General features: G+C 45.7%; 1 protein-coding gene across 5 annotated transcripts in view; it reads left to right on the top strand.

Moving 5' to 3' along the window:
- AHCYL2 (adenosylhomocysteinase like 2) overlaps positions 1-27,219 on the top strand; it is a 69,423-nt gene that overhangs the window by 5,382 nt on the left and 36,822 nt on the right. For 2 of the 5 annotated variants that reach the window (XM_062492412.1, XM_062492413.1), the window contains exon 2: positions 3,215-3,217. The exons of the other annotated variants lie outside the window; for them this stretch is intronic. In XM_062492412.1, coding sequence (XP_062348396.1) covers positions 3,215-3,217 — 3 coding nt within the window. The remainder of the gene's footprint in view (positions 1-3,214; positions 3,218-27,219) is intronic. 5 annotated transcript variants of the gene reach the window in all.

The raw sequence follows: 27,219 nt of genomic DNA, 5'->3' as shown, positions 1-27,219 counted from the left end.
GAAACAATGGGGTTGATTGAAGTGCAGCAAGGAGGAGATGGAGCTAAAAAAGAAACCAGGTAGCTCAGGTGTGACAGGAGGATTTCTCCATGTTTCTCCATTTTGGTTAAATTCAGGAATGGAATTCTCAAAATGTTAAGCTGCCACTGTGGTAGGCTACAAAATCAAAACATTTTCTTCCCCAATATTTAGAATAAATGGAGATGATCCTAAAGGTCTCTCCCAGCCCAAACCATTCTGTGATTCAAGGATTTATTTTCCATTTCAGTTTTGCTGATTCCAATCCCAAGGTCCAAGAGTAGAACCTGAGTCATGGGAAGGAAACCTCCTCCTCCTTGGGGTAGGATGTTCCTGGTAAATCCCTGTGTGGAAACAGGAGCTGGAGGTCCCAGAGTGGGAGTGAGGGCTGGGAGAGAGACAGCCCTGGAAATAAAAATAAATAAATAAAAATCCTGGAAATAAAAATCCTGGAGGCTGTTTGTGTGAGTCCCAGCAGAGGTGTTAGACTCCAGGGCTTGGAATGAGCAGCCTGGCAGGAAAAGAGGGAGTTAAGGCTAAAATAAACTTGAAATATTCCTTGTGTGAAATCCTCCGTGCTCAGGTCTGCACTCACAGCTAAAAAACCCTCTGAAATATTTCAATTTCAACCTAGAGCAGCCATCATTAATTGAATTTCTCCCTTTGGTGCATCCAGGGGCTGCTCAGGGGTGTTTCTGGGTGCAAAGTTTGGGAGCAGGAGCAGAAGGTGTGTGGAGCTGTGCAGCAAGGAAAAGCTGACACGGGCAGAATTTCACATTTATAGTGTCAGCATCAGCTGTTCCTGGGATGGAGGTGAAATTTTGGAGGAGGTGAAAAAGGAGGGGAAGGTTTGAGGCAGCTCTCTCTTGGTTGTGCAGCTGGGAGAAGCTTCTGAGGGTTGATTCTGGGGCCTAAAATCCAGTGTTCATGGATTAACCAAACAGTTTGTGGAATTCATCCCATCTCTGGGAGAAGTCATGAATGAGGAAAAAGGCCTGAGGAAAACAGGGAGCTCTGGGGCCAAAGATATAAAAAAAAAATTAAGTGTGGGGGTTTTTTAGGTTTGTTTTTTGTTGTTGTGTTTAGTTTTATTGGGATTTTTTTTTTTTTTTTTGAGAGCATTTCTCACCTTACCCTTTTCCTAATTAAGGCCTGGAAGAAGGGTTGATACTTTTAGGAAATGTGGATTTCTTGTTTCCAGTTGGATTTGGGAAGGCCATTACATCCAAGAACTGCCCAGCTTTTCCCAGAGGAGGAATTGAGCCTGATGGAGTCATTGAGGAAACTCTGAAGCTTCAAATATTTCATAGGTGCAGCTCATGGCATGAGTGCTCATTCCAAAATATTTATTTTTAAGAATAATTTTAATATTTATTCTAAATAATATTTCATTATTTATTATAGTAATATTTTATCAATTATTTATAATAGTAATTTATCCACTATTTATTATAATAATTATAGTGAATTATTATAAATGAATTAGCTAAATGGCAATAAAATCCTGGAATGGTTTGGGTGGGAAGGGATCTTAAAGATCCCACAAGTGCCACCTGGGGGACACCTTCCTTTATCCCAGCTTCTTCCAAGATGGATCAGAATTTACTATCCTTCAAAAAAACACATGTGGAGCTGATAAAATTGGCACAAGTTGGGGGCTTTGGTACAGTTTGTGCTGCTGAGAGAGCCTTGAATTTTTTTAGGACTTTTTTTTAGGTTGTGTTTTTTAAAATAAATAAATAAAACGGAATTATCTAAGAAAATTAATCACATTTTATTTGAGAAATAAATTTTAGAAATGGACTGCATTATTCTTGCTAGGAAATGTGCTTTTATGATCACGTAAATGCACGTTGAAACACCTTTTAATTTTTGTTATAGCAGAGTTGTGCACAGATGTCTTGGCTGTGCAGACATGAGGATTCCAGAGGATTCTGGGGCCAACATGAATGAAAGTAAATGACATTTAGGGACTTTCAGCGGTTTCCTGGTTCAGGCTGTGTGCCCCAGGTGAAAGGAAATGTGATTTTGGAGCACCAGAGTTAACATTGCAAAAGTGCTGGGGTGCTTTGGGGAGTGTTCTCCAGCTGTTCCAAGGTGCTGCATCCTGGATTTGTGGTTGGATTTTTCCATCCCTGGGAATGTCCCCAGGCCAGGCTGGACAGAGCTTGGAGCACCCTGAGATAGTGGGAACTGATTGATCCACTATCTATTACCTCTATTATAATATTGATTATTTATTTATTATACTGTTATATCTTATTATACTATCATGTATTTATTTATGGCACTATTTATTATGTATATTATGCTATTCAAAACTGGGATTATTTGCAACTTTAATTCTAGGGGTTTTTATTTCTGCACACTTCCCAGCTTTAATATTCCCCTAATTTCCAACCTTCTCCTAAACCTTGGAATGCTGCAAGGCTTAAAACTTCGAGGTGGAACTCCAGGTATTTCTAAATTTGTGCCTTTTTTTTTTTTTTCTTCTCCTTAAATAGGCAGCTAGTTGCATTTTTCATGAGTGTCAGAAAGAGGAAAAACCACCTCAAAAATTCAGCATTTGCAAGGAATTCCTGAACCACCCCGTGGCAAATTGGATCCCAAAAGGAATTGAAATTTTTGTTTAAAAACAGGAGGACTTTGAGAGTGAGAGTTGGGAAGTTTTGCTCCTTATTCTCTCCCCCTCCACGAGGTGATTGGGTGATGTTTAATCCTGGAGTTGGGTGAGAATATCCAGGGAATGAATTTCAAAGTCATAAAAATGACTCAAGTACCAGTTTGGGCAAAACATTCTCCTGGTGTTCCCAAGGATGTTTCCTTGGCTGCTGACTCAGACCTGGAGCTGGGGAATTCACCCTGGATCCTTTTGGAGATGGTTTTTATTGTTTGCAGGATGTGTTTGATGTGGAATTTGGTGGGATAAAAACCCCAAAGCCTGGATGTTCTGGGCTGTAATTTCCAGCATTTCACCTCGAGTTTGGTGTGAATTTCAAGTGGTTTTGTGTAAAATCAGATGCAGTTTTCCTCCTCTCCACTGGCAGCAAATCCCTCTCCTGTTTTTCACTCTGCTGTTGCAGTGGGAGATTTCAAAAGCTGAGAGAACAAAATCCTTTTTTGCCTCCAAATAACTCAAAAGTTTGTGGATTCTCTGAAGGATTTGATTCAGGTGCAGAGGGTGTTACTGCTTTAGCAAGTCCACTGAGACTGACCCTGATCAAAATAAAAATATTTCTGTGCTCCCTTCATTTGTTCAGCTTCCCTCGTGTGCATCAGAGGTGTGGAACCAGGCTAAAACCCAGAAAACATTAAAATTTTGGTTTGATTGTTGGTTTTTGGACCCTGAGACACAAATGAACGATGAGATTGTCCCCTTTATTTCATGCTGAGGAGGAGAGATCGCAGCACTTGGGGTCATTCTGGAGCTGTTTGGACAATGACTCCTGTGCTGGGTTGCTCTGAAAAATCAGAATATAGGGAGGGGACAATGTGGGGGCAGGGGGAAAAGGGATCAGGTTGTGCCAGGAGAGTTTTGGGAGAATTCCTTCATGGACAGGGGTGGAGTCCTCATCCCTGGAAGGAATTTCGGATGAAAATAAAAACGATCAAAATGAAAACATTTCTGTCCTCCCTTCATTTGTTCAGCTTCCCTCGGGTGCTTCAGAGGTGCCGAACCAGGCTAAAACCCAGAAGACATTAAAATTTTGGTTTAATTGTTGATTTGTGGACCCTAAGGCACAAATGGACAATGAAATTATCCCCTTTATTTCATGAGGAAGTGACAAATCACAGCACTTGGGGACGTTGGCTGGAACCTCTGCTGCTCCTGGTATTCCCAGTAAATTAATGGGCTCTGCTCCTTCTAGGAATGGTTTTTAATTTCTTACGCTTTAATTTCTTTTAAAGGTTTTTAATTTTTTAATCCATCCTAGGAATGGTTTTTAATTTCTTCCTGGGGCTTTGCTGACTGAAATCTCTATGTTGCACCCTCACCCTTTCATTTATCAAACACTAAAGGTGATTTTTTCAGTCCTCTTTGCTGTTTTGGATCCGTGAGGCTCATCCCTAGCCGTGGGTTTTAGAGGGTGTGGCAGAAAATGGGATTTTCATGGATGCACTGAAGAAGCAAAACTTTTTGAAAGCCTTTGTCGTGCAGGAAATTTAAAATATTTGATGCTTTCCCAGAGTTTTAGAAATGGAGGCTCATCCCCTCAAACAGTTCAACGTAGATCCAGGAGAAATTCCAGACAGCAGAGGGCAGGAAGGAGAAAATTATTTAGTGCAGATGAAAAGAATTCATATTTTAATAGGGAGAAAAATTATATTTGGCTTTACTGTCCTGATAACTGGCCACTGGCCCGTGAAGAACTTTGGTCTTGAGGAGTTTTGATTTCAGAATTCCTGGAGAGAGGATTCAGCTTGAGGGGGAAGAACCCCCCCCCCCCAAAAAAAAGCCTGGGATCAGTGTCAGGGAGTTTTTGTTTAAATTACAGGAATATTTTCTGTATTTGGTCAGCCATGGGCAAAGAAGAAATTTGGAAATCTCTTCCTCACAGACCAGTTTTTCTGTGGTTTGATATTCCGTATTTTATTCTCCCAGGAATAATTCTTCCTGCACTTTTTGATACAGTATTATGATATGATTTCATCTTTTTTCCTTTATAATAAAACTGAGGTGACCACTAAGCAAAACAGTGTTTAATTTTGGTTGTGCTCAGGCTAATCCAACACTTCCATGTGGATAAGAATGGGAGATTTTCCTGGAGTTTTGGGGGGATATTTCTTTTTTTTTTTTTTTTTTTTTTTTTTTTTTTTTTTTTTTTTTTTTTTTTTGCCTCAATGTCCAGGCTTTAAATCGGTTAAAATTGTGTTTTTCAGTGGTGATGTTATGCAAGATTCCTGATTATTGGTGTGGAGTCAGGAGACACTGATGGAATTAAAAGTCACCGTGGCAACCACACTGATAAGAATGGGATTCCTTGGCAGTCTTCCTTCCTTGGGGATCTTCCTTGGGACTGTTTTATGGGAATCTCTCTTTCTTTCTTTCTCTCTCTCTTTTTCTTTCCCCTCTCTTTTCTCTCTCTTTTTTTCTTCCCCCTCTCTTTTCTCTCTCTTTTTTTCTTTCCCCTCTCTTTCTCTCTCTTTCTCTCTCTTTCTCTCTCTTTCCCCTCTCTTTCCCCTCTCTTTCCCCTCTCTTTCCCCTCTCTTTCCCCTCTCTTTCCCCTCTCTTTCCCCTCTCTTTCCCCTCTCTTTCCCCTCTCTTTCCCCTCTCTTTCCCCTCTCTTTCCCCTCTCTTTCCCCTCTCTTTCCCCTCTCTTTCCCCTCTCTTTCCCTCTCTTTCTCTCTCTTTCTCTCTCTTTCTCTCTCTTTCCCCTCTCTTTCCCCTCTCTTTCCCCTCTCTTTCCCCTCTCTTTCCCCTCTCTTTCCCCTCTCTTTCCCCTCTCTTTCCCCTCTCTTTCCCCTCTCTTTCCCCTCTCTTTCCCCTCTCTTTCCCCTCTCTTTCCCCTCTCTTTCCCCTCTCTTTCCCCTCTCTTTCCCCTCTCTTTCCCCTCTCTTTCCCCTCTCTTTCCCCTCTCTTTCCCCTCTCTTTCCCCTCTCTTTCCCCTCTCTTTCCCCTCTCTTTCCCCTCTCTTTCCCCTCTCTTTCCCCTCTCTTTCCCCTCTCTTTCCCCTCTCTTTCCCCTCTCTTTCCCCTCTCTTTCCCCTCTCTTTCCCCTCTCTTTCCCCTCTCTTTCCCCTCTCTTTCCCCTCTCTTTCCCCTCTCTTTCCCCTCTCTTTCCCCTCTCTTTCCCCTCTCTTTCCCCTCTCTTTCCCCTCTCTTTCCCCTCTCTTTCCCCTCTCTTTCCCCTCTCTTTCCCCTCTCTTTCCCCTCTCTTTCCCCTCTCTTTCCCCTCTCTTTCCCCTCTCTTTCCCCTCTCTTTCCCCTCTCTTTCCCCTCTCTTTCCCCTCTCTTTCCCCTCTCTTTCCCCTCTCTTTCCCCTCTCTTTCCCCTCTCTTTCCCCTCTCTTTCCCCTCTCTTTCCCCTCTCTTTCCCCTCTCTTTCCCCTCTCTTTCCCCTCTCTTTCCCCTCTCTTTCCCCTCTCTTTCCCCTCTCTTTCCCCTCTCTTTCTCTCTTTCCTGGGAATCTTCATCTCTTGGGAATTGTTGTCCTGGGGCGTTGGGCAGTGGATGCTTTGGAACTCTGTGTGGCTGGAGAGCAGAGGGGCAGCACAGAATCCCAGAATTAATGAGGTTTTAAAAGGTCACCAAATCCAAGCTGTGCCCCATCCCCACCTTGTCCCCAGCCCCGAGTGCCACCTCCAGGAATTCCTTGGGCCCTCCAAACCTCCCTGGGCAGCTCCTTCCCATGTTTAAGAACCCTTTCCATCAGGAAATTCCTGCTGAAATTCCACCCTGAGCCCACTCCCTGGCCCAGCCTGAGGCCGTTCCCTCTCCTGTAGCTCTGAATTCCAAAAAAAAAAAAAAAAAAAGGGAGAGCTTTAAGGTCGCTTTCAACCCCAGCCATTCCCTGATTTTATAATGATTCTGTGATTCACACAGGAATAATGGGGGAGAAATCCTTAAATGTCACAGCTGGGTGGAAAAATTTGTCATACGAATTTTAAGGAAAACCTCGGTAGTATCAGAGCTCTTGTCGTGCTGTGGGGCACTTTCAAAGCCCAAAGCTTTTTTCCTATTTTTGTTTTAATTTAACTTGTTGTTTATGTGCATCTTGCATTATTTTTGAGTGAAAAAACATCAGATTTCATGCATTCATCAGCTCTGTTTAACTGCTCATTCTTGCTTTTCTTTTTATTTTTTCTTTTTGACTGATATTCCTGGCAGGTGAAATTTGAAGTGTCCTGTGTGTGGAACAGCTGCTTTGCAGATGATTTTCAAACAGATCAATTGTTTTGGTCGACATCTGGAGGAAAAGAAAAAAAAAGGCAGAGAAAAGAGAGGAGGGAAATAGATTCTTTTATTTATTTAATTGTCAGATTGTATGTGACCTTCAGGTTGGTGTGTTTCTCTTGGAATTTCTGGTCCTGATGGACAAAAAGACTCCATAGGACTGGGTAACAAAACCTCCACCCCAGGAAAGGCTTCACACCCTTTATTTTGTAAATACCTTTCCTACAGACTGGAGCCCATAATGTTTAAACTGAACCTGGTCCAAAATGATACAGAGTAGGAGGAAAAAAGAAAATGAGAGAAAAATTGAAAAAATCTGAACTAGTTTCAAGTGTGGTTTGAAATTGTGATGTTGAGTCTCCACACGAAGTAGAGCAGAGGTTCAGGGAAGCCATTTGTGAAGGGGGTCTGTTCCCAAAGTGGTTTTTGGGGTTGTGTGATGGGGAAGTGGATTGGGATGGGCCCCTTTATTCAAAGGCCTTCAGAGGATTCACCTGTGGCAGTGCAAGAGCCCGGCCTTGGCTGCACCTGAGGTGGACTCAGAGTCATGAGTTTTCACACTTTCATAAGGTTTAGTGTGGGGTTAATTGTCCAATTCCAGCTCCAGGTTATGCACTCCCATCCTCCCAGACTGCTCTCCTCAATTCACTGTTATTTATACTTTTTGTATGAATTACAGCTTTTGGGCACAAAGCTGCAGTGGTTCTTGGTTCTCAGGCTGGGAAAGGATAGTTTTGTCTGACTAAACTGAGGAGAATTGCTAACATTTTATATGAAGTTCAGAGTTGTATCCTAATGCAGTGCAGAATATGGGAAATAGGAAAGCTAAAAATGAATGGATCATGAGGAGCCGTGTGCTGCAGGATTTTGGGAGCCGTGTGTGCTGCAGGATTTTGGGAGCCATGTGTGCCCCCCGAGTTTGGGGAGCCGTGTGTGCTGCAGGATTTTGGGAGCCATGTGTGCCCCCCGAGTTTGGGGAGCCGTGTGTGCTGCAGGATTTTGGGAGCCATGTGTGCCCCCCGAGTTTGGGGAGCCGTGTGTGCTGCAGGATTTGGGCAGCTGTGCGTGCTGCAGGGTTTTGGGAGCTGCTCCTGTGGGCACAGCACAAACAGGGGCAGGCAAAGGCAGGACAGGGAAGGGAGCCCCGAGGTGTTTTGGGGTGAAGGCCCAGCTGCAGATTGGGGCTTGCAGGGTTTGGAGAGCTCCTGGGGCCCTCAGATGGGCAGATAGGGACGCTCTGGGAGCTGGAGCTGGGTGCTGATCCCAGGAGTAGCAGGAAACCAAGGCTGGTTGGTGTCTGTGTGAAGGGAGCTGCTTCCAGGGAGTTGTCTGGGATGGTTTATTCTTCATCAGCAAACAGGCACAGAAGGGCTGAATGTCAGCTCCTGACAGAAGGAGGAAAATGCTTTCATTTCTGCTTTGCTGGCTCCTTCCTGTGCCTCAAAATCAGCACTGAAGGGATTTTTGTTGCCTCGTGGAAAGCTGGAGCTGCTGTGGTCTGGGCTTCACTGTGGACATACCAGTGTTACCTGGAAAGGCTGACCTGGAACAGAGACTAGGCAGAGCAAAAGGACTAAAATATGAATTTTTTGAAAGGATTCACCTTGGGCAGTGCAAGAGGGGCTACACCCAAATCAAATCCAGGATGGATCCTGGTCATGAGTTTTACACTTTTGTAAGTTTTGGTTCCTCTTGGGCTCAATTATCCAAGCACAGCCCCAGGCTATGAAGTCTCAGCCCCCTGGCTTGCTCCCTTTCCCTCTGCATTTTGGGTCCCAGTTGTCCTTGATTCTCCAGCTGGGAAGGGATTGTTTTGTCTCACTCTCCTGTGAAGAGAACTCACTAACACCTAACGTGAAGTTTCAGAGTTACAGACCAAGCAGCAGAGATTCTGAAAAATATAAAAGCTAAAAGCCAAGGCATCACCAGCCCAAATCTCAGGCAAACAGCGGAGGGAAAACCCAAGAGACACCAACTCTGATTGTTCAGGAAGGGTCTGGGATCCACTCCTCAGCACAGAAACCTCCCAGGGGCTGGGTTCCCAGAGCCGTTCTGGGTTCTGCATCCCTGGAAGAGTCCAGGGCCAGGCTGGAGTACCCTGGGACAGTGGGAGGTGTCCCTGCCATGGCAGGGGTGGCACTGGAGGTGCTCTGTGGTCCCTTCCCACACGGGGATCCACTCCTCTGTGGGGTGGGAGAGGCGTTAGGAGCAGGGAAGTGAGGACCAGGAAATCCTCCTGTCCCTGGCCGGGACTGGGTGTGGTTTTAGGGTGACCTTGGGCAAATCCCCCCAGCTCTGCTTGTGCCTTCCTCATTGCCAAGCCCAGGCAGTGTTTGTGCTGTACTGTTTGGAGATCATTTGCAGTTCCAGGAGAGATGAAATCACCATCCACTCCACGTTGCAGGAGAGCTTTTTTTTTTTTTTTGGTCTGGCATCTCTTAACTCCCTGCTGGATTATTCCCTGCTCCCCATTTGTTTCCTGCCTGGTTTCTCTGCCTGGACCCCAGCCAGCCATTCCCACACCCAAACTTCCAGCATCCCCTCTAAACCCTGCTCCAGTGCAATCCCAAGGATTCATTTCCGGACATCTGAAGAGTTCAGGGGAAGGGGGGATGGATCCTGAGAGGATGGGAAGGAGCACTTGGGTGTGGAGGGTGTTTGCTCCCAGCTGTGCTCATGCTGTTCCAGGATATCTTTGGAGCTTTTCAAAGGGAACAGCCCCCAGATGAAAAAAGGGCTTTTAGTTCATTTTAAACCAGTAAGGTTGTTTTGGTTTTTTTTTTTTTTTTTTTTTCTTTTTTCTTTCTTCTCAAATAAAATGGGCGATGACTCAAGCACCCATAAAAGTGTCTGGCAGAATTCTCCAGCTCTGAAGTTCCGCAGTGCATTGCTTGTAAATGTCATTTTTGTGGGAGTCTCTTCAAGTGGAGTTGGGTTCGTTGAGGCGGGGCAGAGCCTCTGAGATCCACTTTGCAGCACTGACTGAAGAATTATTTTGGGTGATTCCAGGGAAGGATTCTGCATGAGGCTTGGGTTATCTGCTCACCACAGCAGAGAAACTGTTGGGTAACACTGAGTGCCAAGAACTTTCTGTTCTTTGCTTCTTGACTTTTTTTTTTTTTTTAATTTTTAATATAAATAAGATGAAACATTTTCTGGTTTCTCTGCAGCAAAATGACCAGAGATGAGTCATGGGGCTGCCTGAACATGTAAAGTATTTTGTGATACATTTTTGGGTGTCTCACCCCACTCTGGAGACAATGGAACTGCTGAGACAGTGATTCCAGAGTGTGAGGAAGCTGCTGCTGCTCCTTGGGTCAGCCCCGTGGAAAGTCCAACCAAAACTGAAATTCAGATTGTGATGCTCTGGCTGATTGATCAAGTGATTTTGGGTGGGATTTTCAGATTCTCTTGCTTGGGTTACTTGAGGAAAACTGAGTAGGTGTGTGCAGACCTGCAGAGCTTCCTGGCCAAAACCCAGCCCAGACAAAGCTCTCCTTGTTCTGTAGGGCCTCCAGCTGCTTTTTCTCCTGTTGGTTTGTTCTTTGTGGAGCTGCTTTTTCTCCTGTTTGTTTGTTCTCTGCTGTTTGTGTGCAGCAGCAGGGAATTAGTGCTGGTGATTAAAGGAACTCTTTGGTCCTGGGCCTGGGCTGCAGCTCTGCCTGGATGGGCACTCCAGATGCTCCCCAGCAAGGTGGAAAATCCACAAACCTTGGAAACATCAGGAATTTTAGGTTTATCCAGCATGTGGGTTGTATCAACCACAGACTCCTGGGATGGGTTGGGTGGGAAGGACCCCAGAGCCTCTCCAGTGCCACCCCTGCCATGGCAGGGACACCTCCCACTGTCCCAGGTGCTCCCAGCCCCAATGTCCAGCCTGGCCTTGGGCAGTGACAGGGATCCAGGAGTTCTCAGAGCACTTTTCCCAGGGAAATCCTGGAAAAATTCCTCACAAATTTGACTCCACTCAATGTCCAGCTCCCACCTCAGCTCCTTCCCCAGGCCTTCAAGGAGCTCCCAAATCCCTCAGGGATTTCCATGGATGTTCCCAGCTGAGGGATGGGAGGTTTTTGCTTTCCTGGGATCAAAGCTCCAAACTTTTCTCAACCCTTTTTACCCTCAGTGAGTCCCCACTCCGTCATCCCCTGGCTTATTTTGGGTATTAAACCCCAAATTTCTGAAGTTTCACCCCTTTTCCCCCCCAGCATGGAGATCACAATCCCAGAGTGCTCCAGCCTTTCCTTGGACATTCCCAGGGATCCAGGGGCAGCCACAGCTGCTCTGGCAATTCCAGCCCAGACAGGAATTCCTTCCCAAAATACCGTAAATCAAATGATCTTACCTTGGAGATCAGGTGATTTGTTTTGGTGGTTTCTCTGGACTTCCATAGCTGTGTTTGGTAGGTAGTTGGGGGTTTTAAAATGTAATTTAATATTTTAAATTGTTGGTTTTTTTTTTTTTTTTCCATGACAAGAGCTGAGCCCCTGTGCTTCTCCATTAGAGAAGCTTTCCCTTTCTTCATGAATCATTTTTCAGACACAGCTGCCTTGGCCTGTCCATCCCTCTCTGGGCTCCCAGCAGGAGGGGATCTTTGGCTGCTCTGACTCCCAGCCCTATAATGTTAAAATAAAACACAGTTAATGATGATTTCTCTGGATCAGGGAGCTGCTGGAGCACTGAGTCCTGTGGGAATGGTGTCCTGGGGCACACAGGAGAGGCAGAATTGGGCTGGAATGACCAAATGACCACTGTCCCTGCCAGGAGAGCCTCCTTCCCTCCCTCTGCCTGGAGGGATCTCCCTGCTACTTGTGTGCCTCCACGCCTTCCTCCTTAGGGAATCCCAACATCTGTGAGGTTGGAAAAGCCCTCCCAGCCCATCCAGGCCAGGAATTCCTTGGACACCTCCAGGATTGGGCACTCCAAACCTCCCTTCCCATGTTTATCAACCCTTTCCATGAAGAAATTCCAGCTCTGTCCAGCCTGAGCCTCACCTGGCTCAGCTTGAGCTCATTGCTTTGTTGATCCTTAATTTCCCTTTTCCCCTTTCCCCCCTTTCCTTCATCCCTGCTCTGACACCAATCTTTGGGATTTCCTCACCAGGGACTGTCATTTAATTTAAAACCACTCTGTCTTTAAACCATGATGGCAAATTTTGGACAAATACAGGTTTTGGTTGTGTCAGAATCTGAAAAATCACCTTGGCTTTCCACACTTGAGGAGTTCAGCCTTGCCTCAATTCTGGGATGGGTTTTAGCATTTTTTTCCCGCTCTGTAAAACTTCACTGAGCAATTTCAGAGCAGAGGGGAAAAATGAGAGACAATCAAGTCCAGAAACAAAGCTCAAAATAAAGAGCAAAAATCCACCTTGAAGGGGTTAAATAAATGCCTTGAATGGAGCTCTGTCAGACACTGGTTTTGCCTTGAACTTCCCCTGCTTTTATCCCTTTTCTCCTTTTCCTCCTAAAATGAATTTATTTTGTCCAAACCCACTCCCCTCTGTAGCACCAAACTCAGCAGTGCTGCCACATCCTCCTCTGACAGCCAGGGAAAAAAAAAGTTCAACTTTTAGCATTTATTAGCTAAAAAATTTAGCTGAAATTTGATTTTTTTTTTTTTTATAAAGCCAAGCTTTGCTTCACAGCTGGGATTAAAAAAAATATTGTTTGGGTGCACAGAGGTTGTTTAATATTGACACCGTGGGTCTGATATTGGGGATTTCAGATCATTCCCAGCTGATTTAAGACCGGGGTTAATTTGGGAAATTAAAACCCCCCCTCTCTCTTTGAAGGCAGGACAAATCCAAAATGGAATTTGGTAAGAAAGCAGGTGTCCAAACCCAAAGGTCTGGGTTGTTCTCTCTGGTTTATACGGGATTGTTTCAATGAGTTTCAGCACAGATAATTAGATTTATTTGTATTTGTTTATATTTATTTGGACTCCTGAACTCCACTTCATTTCTTCCTACTCTCCCAAATTTCTCCAACCTTTCCTTGGGCACTGCCAGGGATCCAGGGGTGACCACAGCTGCTCTGGCAATTCCAGCCCAGCCAGGAATTCCTTCCCAAATCTCCATTTTTTCCTAATCTGAAGCCATTCCCTGTGTCCTGCCCCTCCATCCCTTATCCCAGATCACCCTCCTGGAATTTTTCTGTTCCAAAAATCCTGCTGTCTCAAGCAATTTGGCTTGGCTTTAATTTCACCTGAATTTAAAAAAATCTGTTCAGCTTTTGGGCTTGTTTGGAGCCTGTGGGATGGGGCTACAGCAGTTGGATGGAGAATTCCTCAATAACTGACTTCATGCTGGTATTTTTGTCTTGTCCCTGCTCGTTCCATCCATAATTCCCATTATTTTATAGGGAAACAATTTTACTATTATTATTATTATTATTATTATTCTCTCCACATCCCCACTGGCCTATTTAGTTTTGGCCTTGTCAGGAAGGGGCCGCGGTAGTGGAAGGTAGAAATTCGTGGTGGGAAATGGAATTTTGTCATGGAAGATGGAATTCCATTGTGGAAAATTGAAATTTGTCATGAGAAATGGAAATTTGTGGTGGAAGATGGGACTTTGTGGTAGAAAATGGAATTCAGTGGTGAGAGCTGGAATTTTTGTGGCGGGAGATGGAATTTAATCGTGGAAAATGGAAATTTCTTGTGAGAAATGGAATTTTGTCGTGGAAGATGGAATTTTTTCATGGCAAGTGGAATTTTGCAGTGGGAAATGGAATTGTGTCATGGAAAATGGAAATTTGTGGGAAATGAAATTTTGTCATGGAAGGTGGAATTTTATCTTGGGAGATGGAATTTTGCTGTGGAAGGCAGAATTTTAGGTGGAAGATAGAATTTTGCAGTGGGAAATGGAGTTTTGTGGTAGAAAATTGAAATTTGTCATAAGAAATGCAATTTTGTCATGGAAGATGGAATTTCTATAGTGAAAAATTGAAGTTTGTCATGAAAGATGGAATTTTGCAGTGGGAAGTGGAAATTTGCTGTAAGAAATATAAATTTGTGGTAGAAGATGGAATTTCATCGTGGAAAATGGAAATTTGTCGTGGGAAATGGAATTTTGTGGTGGAAATTGGAATTTTGCAGTGGAAAATGGAGTTTTAATGCGGGGGATGGAATCACCAAACTGTTACTTAAACCTCAAAATCCTTAAACCCCCAAAACCCTGAATATCCTTAAACCCCAAAATCCCTCAAAATCTTTAAACCTCAAAACCCCTGAATGTTCTTAAACCCCAAAAACCCTGAATATCCTTAAACCCTGAAATGCCTGAAAATCCTTAAACCCCAGAAACCCTGAATATCCTTAAACCCTGAAATGCCTGAAAATCCTTAAACCCCAGAAACCCTGAATATCCTTAAACCCCCACATCCCTGAAAATCCTTAAACCCCGAAATCCCTGAAAATCCAAAACCCAAAAATTCCTCAAAAGCCTTAAACCCCAAAATCCCTGAAAATCCAAAACCCCAAAATCCCTCAAAATCCTTAAACCCCAAAATCCCTCAAAATAATTAAACCCCAAAATCCCTCAAAATCCTTAAACCCCAAAATCCCTCAAAATAATTAAACCCCAAAATCCCTCAAAATCTTTAAACCCAAAAAACCCTGAATATCCTTAAACCCCAAAAACTCTCAAAATCCTTAAATCCCAAAAACCCTGAAAATCAAAAAACACCAAAAACCCTGAAAGTCCTTAAACCCCGAAATCCTGAAAATCCTTAAACCCCAAAAACCTTGAGAATCTTTTTTCCAATTATAAAATCATCCATAAATCATTTTCCAATTAGGAAAAAAAAAAAAAATCCCGTGCATCCCATGGGATGAGGAGCACTCTCAGTGGTTTCAGGAAATAAATCATTAAAAAAAAAAAAAATGGGGTTGCAGAAGGATTTTTTTTTTTTTGCCTGATCTGATCTTTTTAAGCCCATACAAAATAAAAAAAAAATTAAAAATATTTAAATTGTGGTGAGACAGCAGCACTGGTGTTGTGCTGTGGGGATTGGAGCCAGCAAAGCCTCTGGGGTAATTAAGATTTTATTAAGGAAATTAGGAAGAGCAAGGGGAATATTTGGTTTGGAGTTTTCAGGATGCTGCTGAAGATCACACAAACTGCTTCTTCTTTTATTTATTGCTTTTTTTATTCCGAATTCTGGAAATTCCAGTGTCTGGAAATACCCACATTTCCCCTTCTCAAGAAAATAAAAAACCCAAATCAAACCCCCCCCCAAAAAAAAAAAAAAAAAAAGCCCAAACAAGCCCCTGAGGTGTGGTATGTGTGCTCCTCAGGAAAGGGAAATGGGTTTTCCATAGCCAGGTTTTGTGGTGGAAGATGGAATTTTGACATGGAAAACAGAGTTTTATCGTGGGAAACGGAGTTTTGTCTTGGGAGACGGAATTTTGTGGTGAACGCTAGAATTTTGTCGTGGAAAGTGGAATTAAAGGATAAAAATCCTTGAGGGGATGGAGGGATTGATGGTGTTGGAGATGGACACAGAGAAGATGGGATTTGGGAAGGAATTCCTGGCTGGAACGGAATTCCCAGAGAAGCCGTGGCCACCTCCGAATCCCTGGGAGTGTCCAAGGATAAGCTGGAAAGACTTGGGGCACCCTGGGATAGTGAAAAGTGTCACTGGATGGGCTTCGAGGTCATTGGCACCCAAAGCATTCCCAAACTTTCTCTCTTCCATGAACCTTCACGCAGATATGGGGATCAGTCCCCTAAAACAGCTGTTGTCACCCCAGAAGGGCCAATGCCGAGCTGGCAGGGAGGAAACCATGAAATCCATGGAGAATTCCCTCCCAGCAGACTGGATCCATGAGAAAAGTGGAATCCCCGAGGAATTGCTGTGTTCTTAGGATGATAAAATCCAAGCAGAGCAAAGCCATGTCCTGGATTTCAGATCTTTGAGCCTGGAGATTCCTTTCCTTTTCCCCTTTCTTCAAAGCTGCCTCCAGTTCTCGTACCTTTAAACAACAACAAACTTTCAAACCAAATTTCTTCCTAAAAAAAAAAAAATGCCAGGGAAAATTTTGTGGGCGTCAAGAAGCTGCAGGTGGAAGCAGAGGTTGGGCTGGGTGCCACAAGCAGAGCCAAACACTGAAATTCATTAAAAAGACACCACAGAGCTTGGGTTAAATAGGTAGAAATCCGTATTTTTAATGGGATTTTGCTCCTTTTATTTTTCCCCGAAGGCATCAAAAGCCAAAATCTTTGTTGGTGCAGGGTAGTGAGGAGTGAACGTCAGGGTGAGACAGAAAGGAGGCAGCGAGGACTTTTGAGTTCATTTTTTTGTTTTTATCCATCCTTTTAGGCACTGATTCTCTCTTAAATCCATCCCATGTGAAGCTCTGGGTGGTTTTCAGATGTTCTTTTCTCCTCCCTGCATTCCGAGGAATTTTTTTTTTTGCCCAGGGGAATTGTGGATTCTCCATCCCCAGAAGTGTCGCAGGCCAGGTTGGAGCGCCCTGGGATAGGGGAAGGTGTCCCTGCCTATGGCAGGAGTGGAAAAAAACCCCAAATTTAAGATCCCTTCCCACTCAAACCATTCCATGATTCTCTGATGTGACAAAAGATTTTGTCTTGGAATGGGGAAAACATGGAAAAGGACAGAAATTTGTTGGGTTTTATGGAGTTATTTATCTACAGAGGAATTACTGAACCCCTTTAAGGACTCTCAGCTCTGCAAGGGAAGTTGTGGTGTAAGGGTGTTACTGGAAGGGCTAAAAATGTCCATATTTTGTTGGGAAAGCTTAGGAATGGGATGCTTTACCTTCCACAGCACTCAAATCCAGGCTGGAGAAATCAGGGGAGGAAATGGCAGAAGATCTGTGAGAAAAGCTCATGTTTGGAATCCTTTAAATGAGCAGAATAACCCCTCAACACACACTGGCACTGTGGGCAGGGCTCAGCCTGGCAGAAAATCCCACCAAGATTTGAGGTCATCCTGAACTGGGGCCGTGGGTGCAGCAGGAGAGGGAAAATCCTTCAGGAAGAGCTTTGGTTTGGGAAAATCTTGGGGTGTTTTGAGGTGTTTTTGGTGTTTTGAAGGCTGTGATTTTACAAGTTCAGAGGCAGCACATGGGAGAGGGGTGAGGCTGCTTCAGAAGAGCAGGGGGGAAATTTGGGAATGGTCTGGGGGGGGGGGGTGGTTCCCAAAGTTTGGGGGTGAAGGAAATGTCCTCAAGGAGTCTGGGAAAGATCAGGGATGGAGATGGAGAGATGTAAACAGGATCAGTTATCAGGACCATCTGAAAATCATAGAATTGTTGAGGCTGGAAAAGCCCTTGGAGCTCAGCGTGCTCAGCATTCTGAGCACCATTCCCAGCACTGACATGTCCCCAAGTGCCACATCCAGGTGGATTTGAATTCCCTGTAGGGAATGGGAGCTGTGCAAACCCTTTCCATGAAGGGTTTATCCCGAAAATCCAATCCAAACCTCCCCCGGCCCAGGCTGAGGCATTCCCTCTTTTCCCTGGGCTCATTCCCTGGGTAAACAGAATGTGCTGGGAATTCTCATGGGGGTATGAGCACAGAATTCCCAAATTATCCAGGTTGGGTAAGAATTCCAAGGTCACCAATCCAAGCTGTGCCAAATCCCCACTATAGCCCTGAGTGGAATTCCAAGAATTCCTTGGATTCCTCCAGGGATGGCCACTCCAAACCTCTCTGGGCAGCCCCTGCCAAGGCCTGACCACACTTTCCATGGAGAAATGATCCCAAAAATCCCAGCGGAGCCTCCCCTGGGCCAGGCTGAGGCATTCCCTCTTTTTCCGGGGCTCATTCCCAGGAGCACATCCCAACCCCCACTGGCTCTGGGCAGGAGCTGGGCAGAGCCAGAAGGACATTCCCAATCCCTGCCCCGATCCCTGCCCTGATCCCTGCAAAGCTCCCCTGGCCCCTATCCCAGTGCAGATCCCGCTTTTCCCGGGCTCTCCCAAACCTGCCTGAATTATCCTGAATTCTCCTAGCAGGGATTTGCTGTCTTGGAATCCTCGTGTCAGAAAATTGGGGAGACCCTTGGTGGGCTCTGTGATATTCCAGCCCTGCTCCCCCCTCCCAAAATCCCAGACCCACTCCAGTGCCAAAGGCAGAATTCCGGTGTTTGGGAAGAGTATGGAACCAGAGCTGACATTCAGGGAAACCCAGCCATCATTACTGGCACACTCAGAGCTCCATTAATTAATGTTGTGCACAGGGTGTTAATTATTCACTTAAGGCCTTGGCTCCTCAGAGCCTGCCTCCAGGATATTCCCGAGTTTGGGAAGAGCCAAGGCAATGTTTGCTGCAGGGAATGGTGAGAGCAGCTCTTAGGGGCAGTGCTTTGGGATGGAGGCAGAGACCTTTGGGATGGAGGCAGAGCTTTGGGATGGAGGGAGACCTTTGGGATGCTTTCTCTCACAGCATTTCCTGTTTTCTTTGTTTTATTTACAGTATTTCATTAAATTCCCTCCAATTCAACAGCTCCACGGCCCCTTTTTCACCAGTACAGCCAATTTTCTCTGAAACCAGTTTGATTTTGACTTTGATACTAACTTAATGAAGTTCAGAGCTGAATTATTTTAGCTCCCCCAAACATGTGAAGCCTTTTCCCGATCTCACTTGGATTGAGGATGTTGGCAAAGGGGAAGGAACAGGAGTGAGTTGGGGCTACTCTAATCTCATTAACTGAAATATCTGCTGACCTGCCAGGGACTCTCAGGGTGCGAGGAAAACAAAAATCAAGGGCTTGAAAAAAATTGCCATTAATGTGATTTTCTTGCCTTGACCTTTCTCTCCTTCCCCCAAATTAATTTGGGAACATGGATGCAAAGCCAGCATCCTGCCTGCAAAACAGGTTCCCACTTTTTGCCAGGAGGAGGCTGAGGAATCACCTTTTTCCTCGTCAGAGGGTTTGTTGGAATTTTAGATTTATTTATTTAAGTTGTGCATTGTGTAGGGATGCCTAGGGAAATAACCACAATTCACACACTTTTGTATTTTCGATGCATTTAACAATAAAAATTTCTAAAAATCTGGCTACTCCAGGCAGGATTTTTTTTTGTTTGTTTGTTTGTTCAAAAAAATTGCTTTTAGTCCCCAGAACCAAAACTACTGAGATCTTGACAAAGCTCAAAATTCTCATTTTACCTCTCTTGGCAGAAATGTCCCAGCTCCTGCTGCTGCTTCCAGTGCACAGCTGAGAGCATCGTGCTGGGGTGGGATGAGGGATCCCTTTGCCAAAAAAATTCCTGCTGGAGGTGGAACAACGTGCAGGGAGTGCTTAAGTCAGTGGTGTTGTGAGATTTAATCTGATGTAAAATCTGAAAATGTCCCAGGCTGGGTGGACCAGGGCTTGGAGTGACCTAGGATCATGGAAACTGTCCCTGTGTGTGGCAGAGGGGTGGAACTGGACCCCTTCCAACCCAAATTCCTGGCTGCGATTCCATAAAAAACAATTATTTACTGTGATTATTTGTGTGTCTTACAAATCCTCGCCCTTGTTTTGATGCTTGAGCACCTTGATCCAGCCTGCAGGGCTGTGAGCATCACTCAGGTGAACAAATACCAGGGATTGGCTCTTCCAGGTGGAAAATGGTGCTGTGATCCCACAGCTGGTTCAGCTTCTCCCTTCCCACACCTTCCATCATCCTGGCCTCTTCACCACGCTTCCCCCTCTTTTTTAAGCCCCCACATTTTGGATTTCTCAGCCTTTTGCTGCTGTTATCTCCATGGGTTTTGTTGAAAACTTCATTAAATCTGGTGCTCCTTAGAAATTCAGGACTCTCCAATCACTCCTTTCAGTATTTTCCTTTGAGGTCCCTTCCCACCCAAACCAGTCCAGGATTCTGGGGTTCAGGACACTCACAATCCACTCAGAGGGATTTTTATGGAAAATGGGGATAGAAAAGAGAGGAGAAGGGAAGGGAGACCTGTCATGGCTTCCTGAGATTCCAGGTGAAGCTCCTGGATCCATAAATTTCTTGGATGAGAGATGGATCCAATCTCAGGTTCTGGAGAGCTGGGAATTCCCAGGCTGGAGAAGGGAAAGGATCCAGGGAGAGCTTCCAGAACATTCCAAGGCCTGAAGGGGCTCCAGGAGAGCTGCAGAGGGGCTGGGGACAAGGCATGGAGGGACAGGACACAGGGAATGGCTTCCCACTGCCAGAGGGCAGGGATGGATGGGATCTTGGGAATTGAGAATTCCTGGCTGGGCTGGAATTGCCAGAGCAGCTGTGGCTGCCCCTGGATCCCTGTCAGTGCCCAAGGCCAGGCTGGACATTGGGGCTGGGAGCACCTGGGACAGTGGGAGGTGTCCCTGCCATGGCAGGGGTGGCCCTGGAGGGACTCTGCAGTCCCTTCCCACCTCAAAACCCAAACCATTCCATGATCCCTCCCCTCCCAAATTATCCCAAGCTGCTCTGAATTATTCCACTGCTCCTGAGTCACCCATTTCATGGCTGACAAATCCCTGACTTCTAAAAACCTGCAAATAAATAATTCAGGTTTGGGCAGCTCATAAAACCCTTTTATTTTTTTTTTAAACACAAGAACCCAGACGATTCCCAGATAAAGCAGCAGCTGTGTTGTTTTTTTCCAAGATATTCCAGCTCTCAGCCCCTTCTACAGCAGAACGTGACTAATGCCTTGTTAATTAATGCCTGTTAATTATCCCTGTTCATACGTGCTGTTCCCAATCCCTGCTTTTTATAAACCCTGCGCATTCCAGAGGGGGCTGGGGTTGTCTCCCAAAATTCCTCAGGGATCTCCAGATTTTCTTCTGCCCCTGCTGAGACGTTCAGGACCATCAGCAAATAATGATTTTAGTTAATTTTGACCGAATCTCATTGGGAATCACCCAAAAAGTCTTCGCTGGGCAGACTGGAGGAGCTGGGAACTTCTCCCTGGAGTGGTTTGAGGTGGTGGCATCAGCACTTTTTGGCTCTTTACATCCCAAAAAAATGGAGATTTTAGCATCTTTTCCATAAATCCAAGGAAATCATGATAAGTTCAGTGTGTTACAGTCAAAAAAAAAAGGGCTGAATTTAGCTTTGAGCTGTGATTTTTTTTTTGGTGAAGAACTGAACGTGGAGCACCTGCTTGGTTTCCAGAGTGATTTATTTTTTTTTTCCCTAATTATTGTGTATTAGTACACAGAGGGGGATGGGTGAGCGGAGCAGAGCAGATGGGAGGAAACCAGATTGGAGTGGGACCACAGGATCTGGAAAAGCTGGAAAGGGACACCAAGTACTGCTGCAAACTCCCTGTTTTTATCATTGTGATTTATCCCTGCTTCGGGGTTTTCAGTGGGCAGCAAAGCTGGGAACAGATCCTGCCTGAAATCATTCAAAAATTAAAAAAAAAAAAAAAATCAGATAACAATTCAAATAGTTCAGTGCTTTTTTTTTGGAATCCTCAATCCACAAAGAGCCAATTTCATGTTCCTGTCACCCCCGTGGATCCCATTCCCGGGCGTGGGAGGGAATAATGCAACTTTTCCCTGGGAGCTGTCAGATCTTCCAGGGGGAGGCTCATTAGTAATCCCTCATTAGTCTCATTTTAAGGCTCTCACACGGATTTTAACGTCCCCCTTGATCTTCCAATACACATGAAAAAAAAAAAAAATTAATTGATTCACCTGCTTCTCTCATTCCTTTTGGGTTTATCAGGCTGGGTTTATTAATCCCCTTGGAGCTTCCCAGAGACTTCCAGGGTAATTCCAAGGAGAAAATTCAGGTATGGTTTTTTTTTCCCCTGGTTTGGTTTGGTTGAAATAAAAGTAATAATATAAAAGAGGAAATAAATAAGTAAATAAAATAATAAATCCCAGATTTTGCTGCCACAGGTGGGAAAGGGAGCAAGGAAGCAGGATGAAAAATCCCTACAAATTTATGGGAATGTGCAGTGGGGTTCCAGTCCCATAAATCCCTACAGATTTATTGGAATGTGCAGTGGGGTTCCAATCATAGAAAGCCCTACAGATTTATGGGAATGTGCAGTGGGGTTCCAGTCCCATAAATCCCTACAGATTTATTGGAATGTGCAGTGGGGTTCCAATCCCATACATCCCTACAGATATATGGGAATGGGTTCCAATCTTAGAAATCCCTACAGATTTATTGGAATGTGCAGTGGGGTTCCAATCCCAGAAATCCCTACAGATATATGGGAATGTGCAGTGGGGTTCCAATCCTATGGAATTTCCCCACCCATGGATGAGTTTGCCTCCCTTCCCACCCAAACCATTCCAGGATTTTCTGATGAAAATGGAAAATCCACTCCAAATCTGGATGAAAGCTGGGGCAGGCCTCTCTTCCAGAGCAATCTAGGGATTTTAAAATAAATCTGAATATTCCAATAATTCACTTTTTACCCCAAATCCTTCTTTGAGGCAGTCAAGGAAAGTGAGTTTTGGATGGATTTGGGCATCACTTAGTGCCAGCACTTGGGATAAAAGCAAATGGAACATTCCTCACTTTGGGAATCCCTTGAAGCAGGGAGATGCTCGGCAAAAGGAGCAGGGCTTGGATTTCTCAGGCTCCCAGGAACATTTTGGGCTCTCCCAGCTCGAGGACTGAGTGATTAAAATGCCCCAATTAACAACTCTTAATTGTGCTTGTCAGACTCCATTCCTCTCAGGAATTAACCTGGGGAAAACACAGGGAAATGAGCACTGGATTTCCAGTAATTCCTCCCCTCCCTCTTTTTGGGCTTTGTTTTACTCCCCCCTCAATAATTCCATATTAATAACGAACCAATTTTATATTTTCTTCCTCTTGGTGCAGGGTAAAGTCATGAGGATCTGTAAAATCCCATTATTCATTCCCAGGGATGATTCCCATGCTGGAATATTTTGTCCTTAATGGCAAAAAGACATTCCCAGTGTAAGAAAACAACAGCCTGGGCTGACTTTGAGCTTTCAGCACGGAAAGGGGGAGATGATATGGATTATTTGTCATTTCTGCAAGCACCAAGTGATTTGGATCATAAAAAACAGGGATTTCTTGAAGTCATCAGGAATGAGAAGGATCCAATCCTGATTTAAATTGGTTTAGAAGACAAAAATAAACTTAAAAACAGTGGATAAATTTCAGAACAGTCCTGATTACAATGCGTGGAGGAGGGACAGGGAATGGCTTCCCACTGGGAAAGGGGAGATTGGGGTGGGAATTGGGGAATTAGGAATTCCTGGCTGGGATGGAATTGCCAGAGCAGCTGTGGCTGCCCCTGGATCCCTGGGAATGTCCAAGGAAAGGCTGGAGCACTCTGGGATTGTGATCTCCATGCTGGGGGGGAAAAGGGGTGAAACTTCAGAAATTTGGGGTTTAATACCCAAAATAAGCCAGGGGATGACGGAGTGGGGACTCACTGAGGGTAAAAAGGGTTGAGAAAAGTTTGGAGCTTTGATCCCAGGAAAGCAAAAACCTCCCATCCCTCAGCTGGGAACATCCATGGAAATCCCTGAGGGATTTGGGAGCTCCTTGAAGGCCTGGGGAAGGAGCTGAGGTGGGAGCTGGACATTGAGTGGAGTCAAATTTGTGAGGAATTTTTCCAGGATTTCCCTGGGAAAAGTGCTCTGAGAACTCCTGGATCTGCAGGCGATGAACCCTTGGGATAAACTGGAGATGAACCCTTAGGATAAACTGCAAAGAAACCCTTGGAATTTTGGGCGGGTTTGTTGTTATCCGCCATGCTCTGGAATTAAACCTGGCTTAACAAAGCCTGGCTTAGTGCAGATTTCTGAGCAGTATTGATGGGAGAATGGGTTTGTGCTCCATGTTCCAGCTGTTCCGATCCTTCTCTTGGATCCCCTCTGCTCTGCTGTTCCTGAACGGTGACAAACCCGAGGGAAAAGCTGGATTTGCATCCCCAAGTCCTTAATATCGGGTTTAAAGGGTTTTTCTATCCCCTTCCAGACCCCATCGTTTCATTCCCACGGGAAAGAGGCGGCTCGGGGAGCGCTGGGCTGTGGTTCCCTGTTCCAGGGGCTCCGTTCCTCATTACACCAAGCTCCAGTGATTAAAGCTCATTAACTCCATTTTAACTCCGCTGTTCCCAGCCCGGGGATATCTCGGGAATGCTGGGAGCTGGAGCCACCCCCTTCCCTCTGGCTGTGGGGACAGTCCCTGGTGTCACCAGGCTGCTCAGGGGACAGGTTTGGTTTCCAGCAGGGACACCTGGCAACAGGGATTGGGAATTCAGGAGAGTTGTCCATGGTAGCTCTGAAAATGGGATCTCAGAAAGGTTTTCCCATCCCAGACAGCCAAATCTGGGACAGGGCAGGGTTTTGGAGAGGTTCCCTGGGATGACAACTATGGAGTCATGGAATGGATTGGGGTGGTAAGGGACCTTCAAGCTGGAATGGGAATTCCAGCTCCTGGTGACACCTTCCAGCTTCCAAAATCCATCCAACCATGCCTTGCCATGGCAGGGGTGGCACTGGGTGGGCTTTAAGGTCCCTTCCCACCCAAATCATTCCAGGATTCTCTGGGCTTCCAGGAGAAATTGCACCTTCCACCAGAAATTCCGCCTTCCAGCAGAAATTCAACTTTCCACCACAAGTTCCACTTACCAACAGGAATTTCAATTTCCACCAGAAACTCAATTTTCCAGCAGAAATCCCTCTCTACCAGCAATCCTACTTCCCACCAAAATTCCACCAGAAATTCCACCAGAAGTTCCATTTTCCATCACAAATTCCACTTTCCAGCAGAAATTCCATTTCCAGCAGAAATTCCACCAGAAATTCCATTTTCCAACAGAAATTCCACCTTCCAGCAGAAATCCCACTTTCCAGCAGAAATTCCACCTCCCACCACCAGGCTGCTCAGCTACACTCTGACCTCTGTGTGCCCGTTATTTTTTTTCCAAACATGGATTTTTTTCACCATTTCTGGCCACGACCTCACCCTCCTTTAGCCAGGGACACTTAATCCCAAAGCCTTGATCTATAATTGGATTTCATTTCTTAACCCTTCTCTTCCTCTTCCCAGCAAAGCCTGAGGAGAGCTCTGGCCTCTCTCTCTCCAAATTTCCATCTCTCACTCTTGTCCCAACGTTACGGTTCCGTGGCTCTCTCCAAAGTTCTCCAGACCCTTTTCCTGGTGCTCCAGCTCCATTCCCTGCCCTGGACACGGTCCAGGACTTGTGAGGGCCCCAGGGTTTGGGATTTCAAGGGGTTTCAAGAGAGAGGGAGATCTGGAGAGTTCCCAGGTGAGCTGGAACACTTGGTGGATTTCAGGAACACCAGGACACCACAATCCCCCTCCCCTTCCATCCAGGGCCAGGCTCTGAATCCCTTCCCAGTTTTTTATTCCCCAGCATTTCCAGCTGGAAGACATCCCTACAAATGCTCCTCAAAGCCTCTCTGTGTTTTGCAGTTTTCCTCCATCCATGAAAACATGGGGATTTTTCTGCAGGCTCTCGCTCCCCCTTGTGCCTGCATGGAGGTCTTGCAGCCTCTGGAATTTTTCCCATTTCCTCCCTTTGATCCCACCCTTCTGTCACAGAATCAGGCCCAGCTTTTCAGCAGTCCCTCTATTTTTGAGGATTTGGGCAATAATTCCTAATTCTTGTTTTCCTGTCAGGGCTTTAGTCACCTGGATCAACCTCTGGATGCTGGAAATTTATATTTACTGAGGTTTTGAATTGTTCTTTGCTCTGAAACTCCATCCCTAAGTGATTTATTTATCAAAGTAGTGTTTAAAAGCTTTTCCTAATTGTTCTCCTTTTTCCTGGAGCTGGCACTTGGAGCAGCTTTTTCCATCAGATCGCTGCTGGTATTTCCTGATTTTTTTAATAATAAACCATGATTTGAGTCAGGGATTTTGGAAATCACCATCCAGAGGGAGTTAAAGCGTGGGGAGCATCAGGGAGGTTTTGTTCTGGTGTTTTCAGTAGAAGGAGGAAAATCCTGATTTTCCTCATTCTGACCTAAACCTTGGTTTCATCTAAAACTCCAAAGGAGCTTAAATACTCATCACCCACATTTTTTAGTTTGTTGGTTTTGTTTTTGGGTTTTTTTTCCTAAAATAAACTTGTAGGGCCCAGATGGGACAGGAATGGGAACACATCACTTGTGCTGAAATTCCTGATCTGAGAGATTATCCCAAACTGGAAAGGTTTGCTGTGGGAAATGGAAACAACTCGAGGTTTAATATATTGGGATGTTTTGTTGAATCAAGCCTCCCAGGAAGGTCTCAGGGGATCAAGTCCACCTGGGGTAGGTTGGCCAGGACCAGATCCCGTCAGGTGTTGGATTTCTCCAAGGATGGAGCCTCCCTGTGCCTGAGCTGTGTCACTCTCCCAGGAAAACCAGGAATTTCTGTTTGTCCCTGGTGGCTCTTGCCCACTCAGGGGTCACCACTGAGGGGATCCTGGCTTTGTCCTCCTGTCCCCTCAGGTGGTGGCACTGTCCAGTCTTGTGTCCATCTCTTGTGCCAAGATGTCCTCGCTCCAGGCTGAGCATTCCCAGCTTCTCCAAGGAATGTGCCCTTCCCTTGGACACCACCGTGATCCTTCCCTGAGCTCTGTCCAGGGTGTTCCTCTCCTGTCCTAGGATGTCCAGCACTGGGGACAGGGACAGGGGTGGCTTCTGTGAGAATCTTCCAGAAGCTCCCACCCCTGGCCAGAGCTGGATCCATCGGGGATGGTGGGAGAACCTTCCAGATAAATCACAGGAGGGAAAGCAAAACATGGGAGTTGGGACAACAGCAGGAGAGAGGATGAGGAGGATGTGAGAGGAGCAGCTCTGCTGACCCCAGTGGTGAAGGAGGGGCAGGAGCTGCTGCAGGTGCTCCAGAGATTCCCATGGATTCCTAGGGATTTCCAGAGATTCCCAGCCCGTGGAGAGGCAGCTGGACCCAGCAGCCCAGGGAGGTCCATGGGCAAGCAGAGATCCCCCTGAGGAGCCCACACGACGGCAGGGGATGCCTGAGAGAGGCTGGGATCCCGTGGGAAGCCTCTGCTGGAGCAGGAACTGTGGATCTGTGGAGAGAGGGGCCCAGGCTGGAGCAGATTCCTGGCGGGATTTGTAACCTCACAGGGACCCCAGCCTGGAACAGTTCCTAAGGGACTGAGCCCATGGAGAAAGGGATCCAGGCTGGAGCATTTTCTGAGGGACTGAGCCCATGGAAAAAGGGATCCAGGCTGGAGCAGTTCCTGAGGGACTGAGCCCATGGAAAAAGGGATCCGGGCTGGAGCAGTTCCTGAGGGACTGAGCCCATGGAAAAAGGGATCAGGGCTGGAGCACTTCCTGAGGGACTGAGCCCATGGAAAAAGGGATCCGGGCTGGAGCAGTTCCTGAGGGACTGAGCCCATGGAAAA

Source organism: Cinclus cinclus, chromosome 4 (assembly GCF_963662255.1).
Source record: "Cinclus cinclus chromosome 4, bCinCin1.1, whole genome shotgun sequence".
NCBI lineage: Eukaryota > Metazoa > Chordata > Aves > Passeriformes > Cinclidae > Cinclus > Cinclus cinclus.
This window is presented reverse-complemented; position numbering and strand designations above follow the sequence as displayed.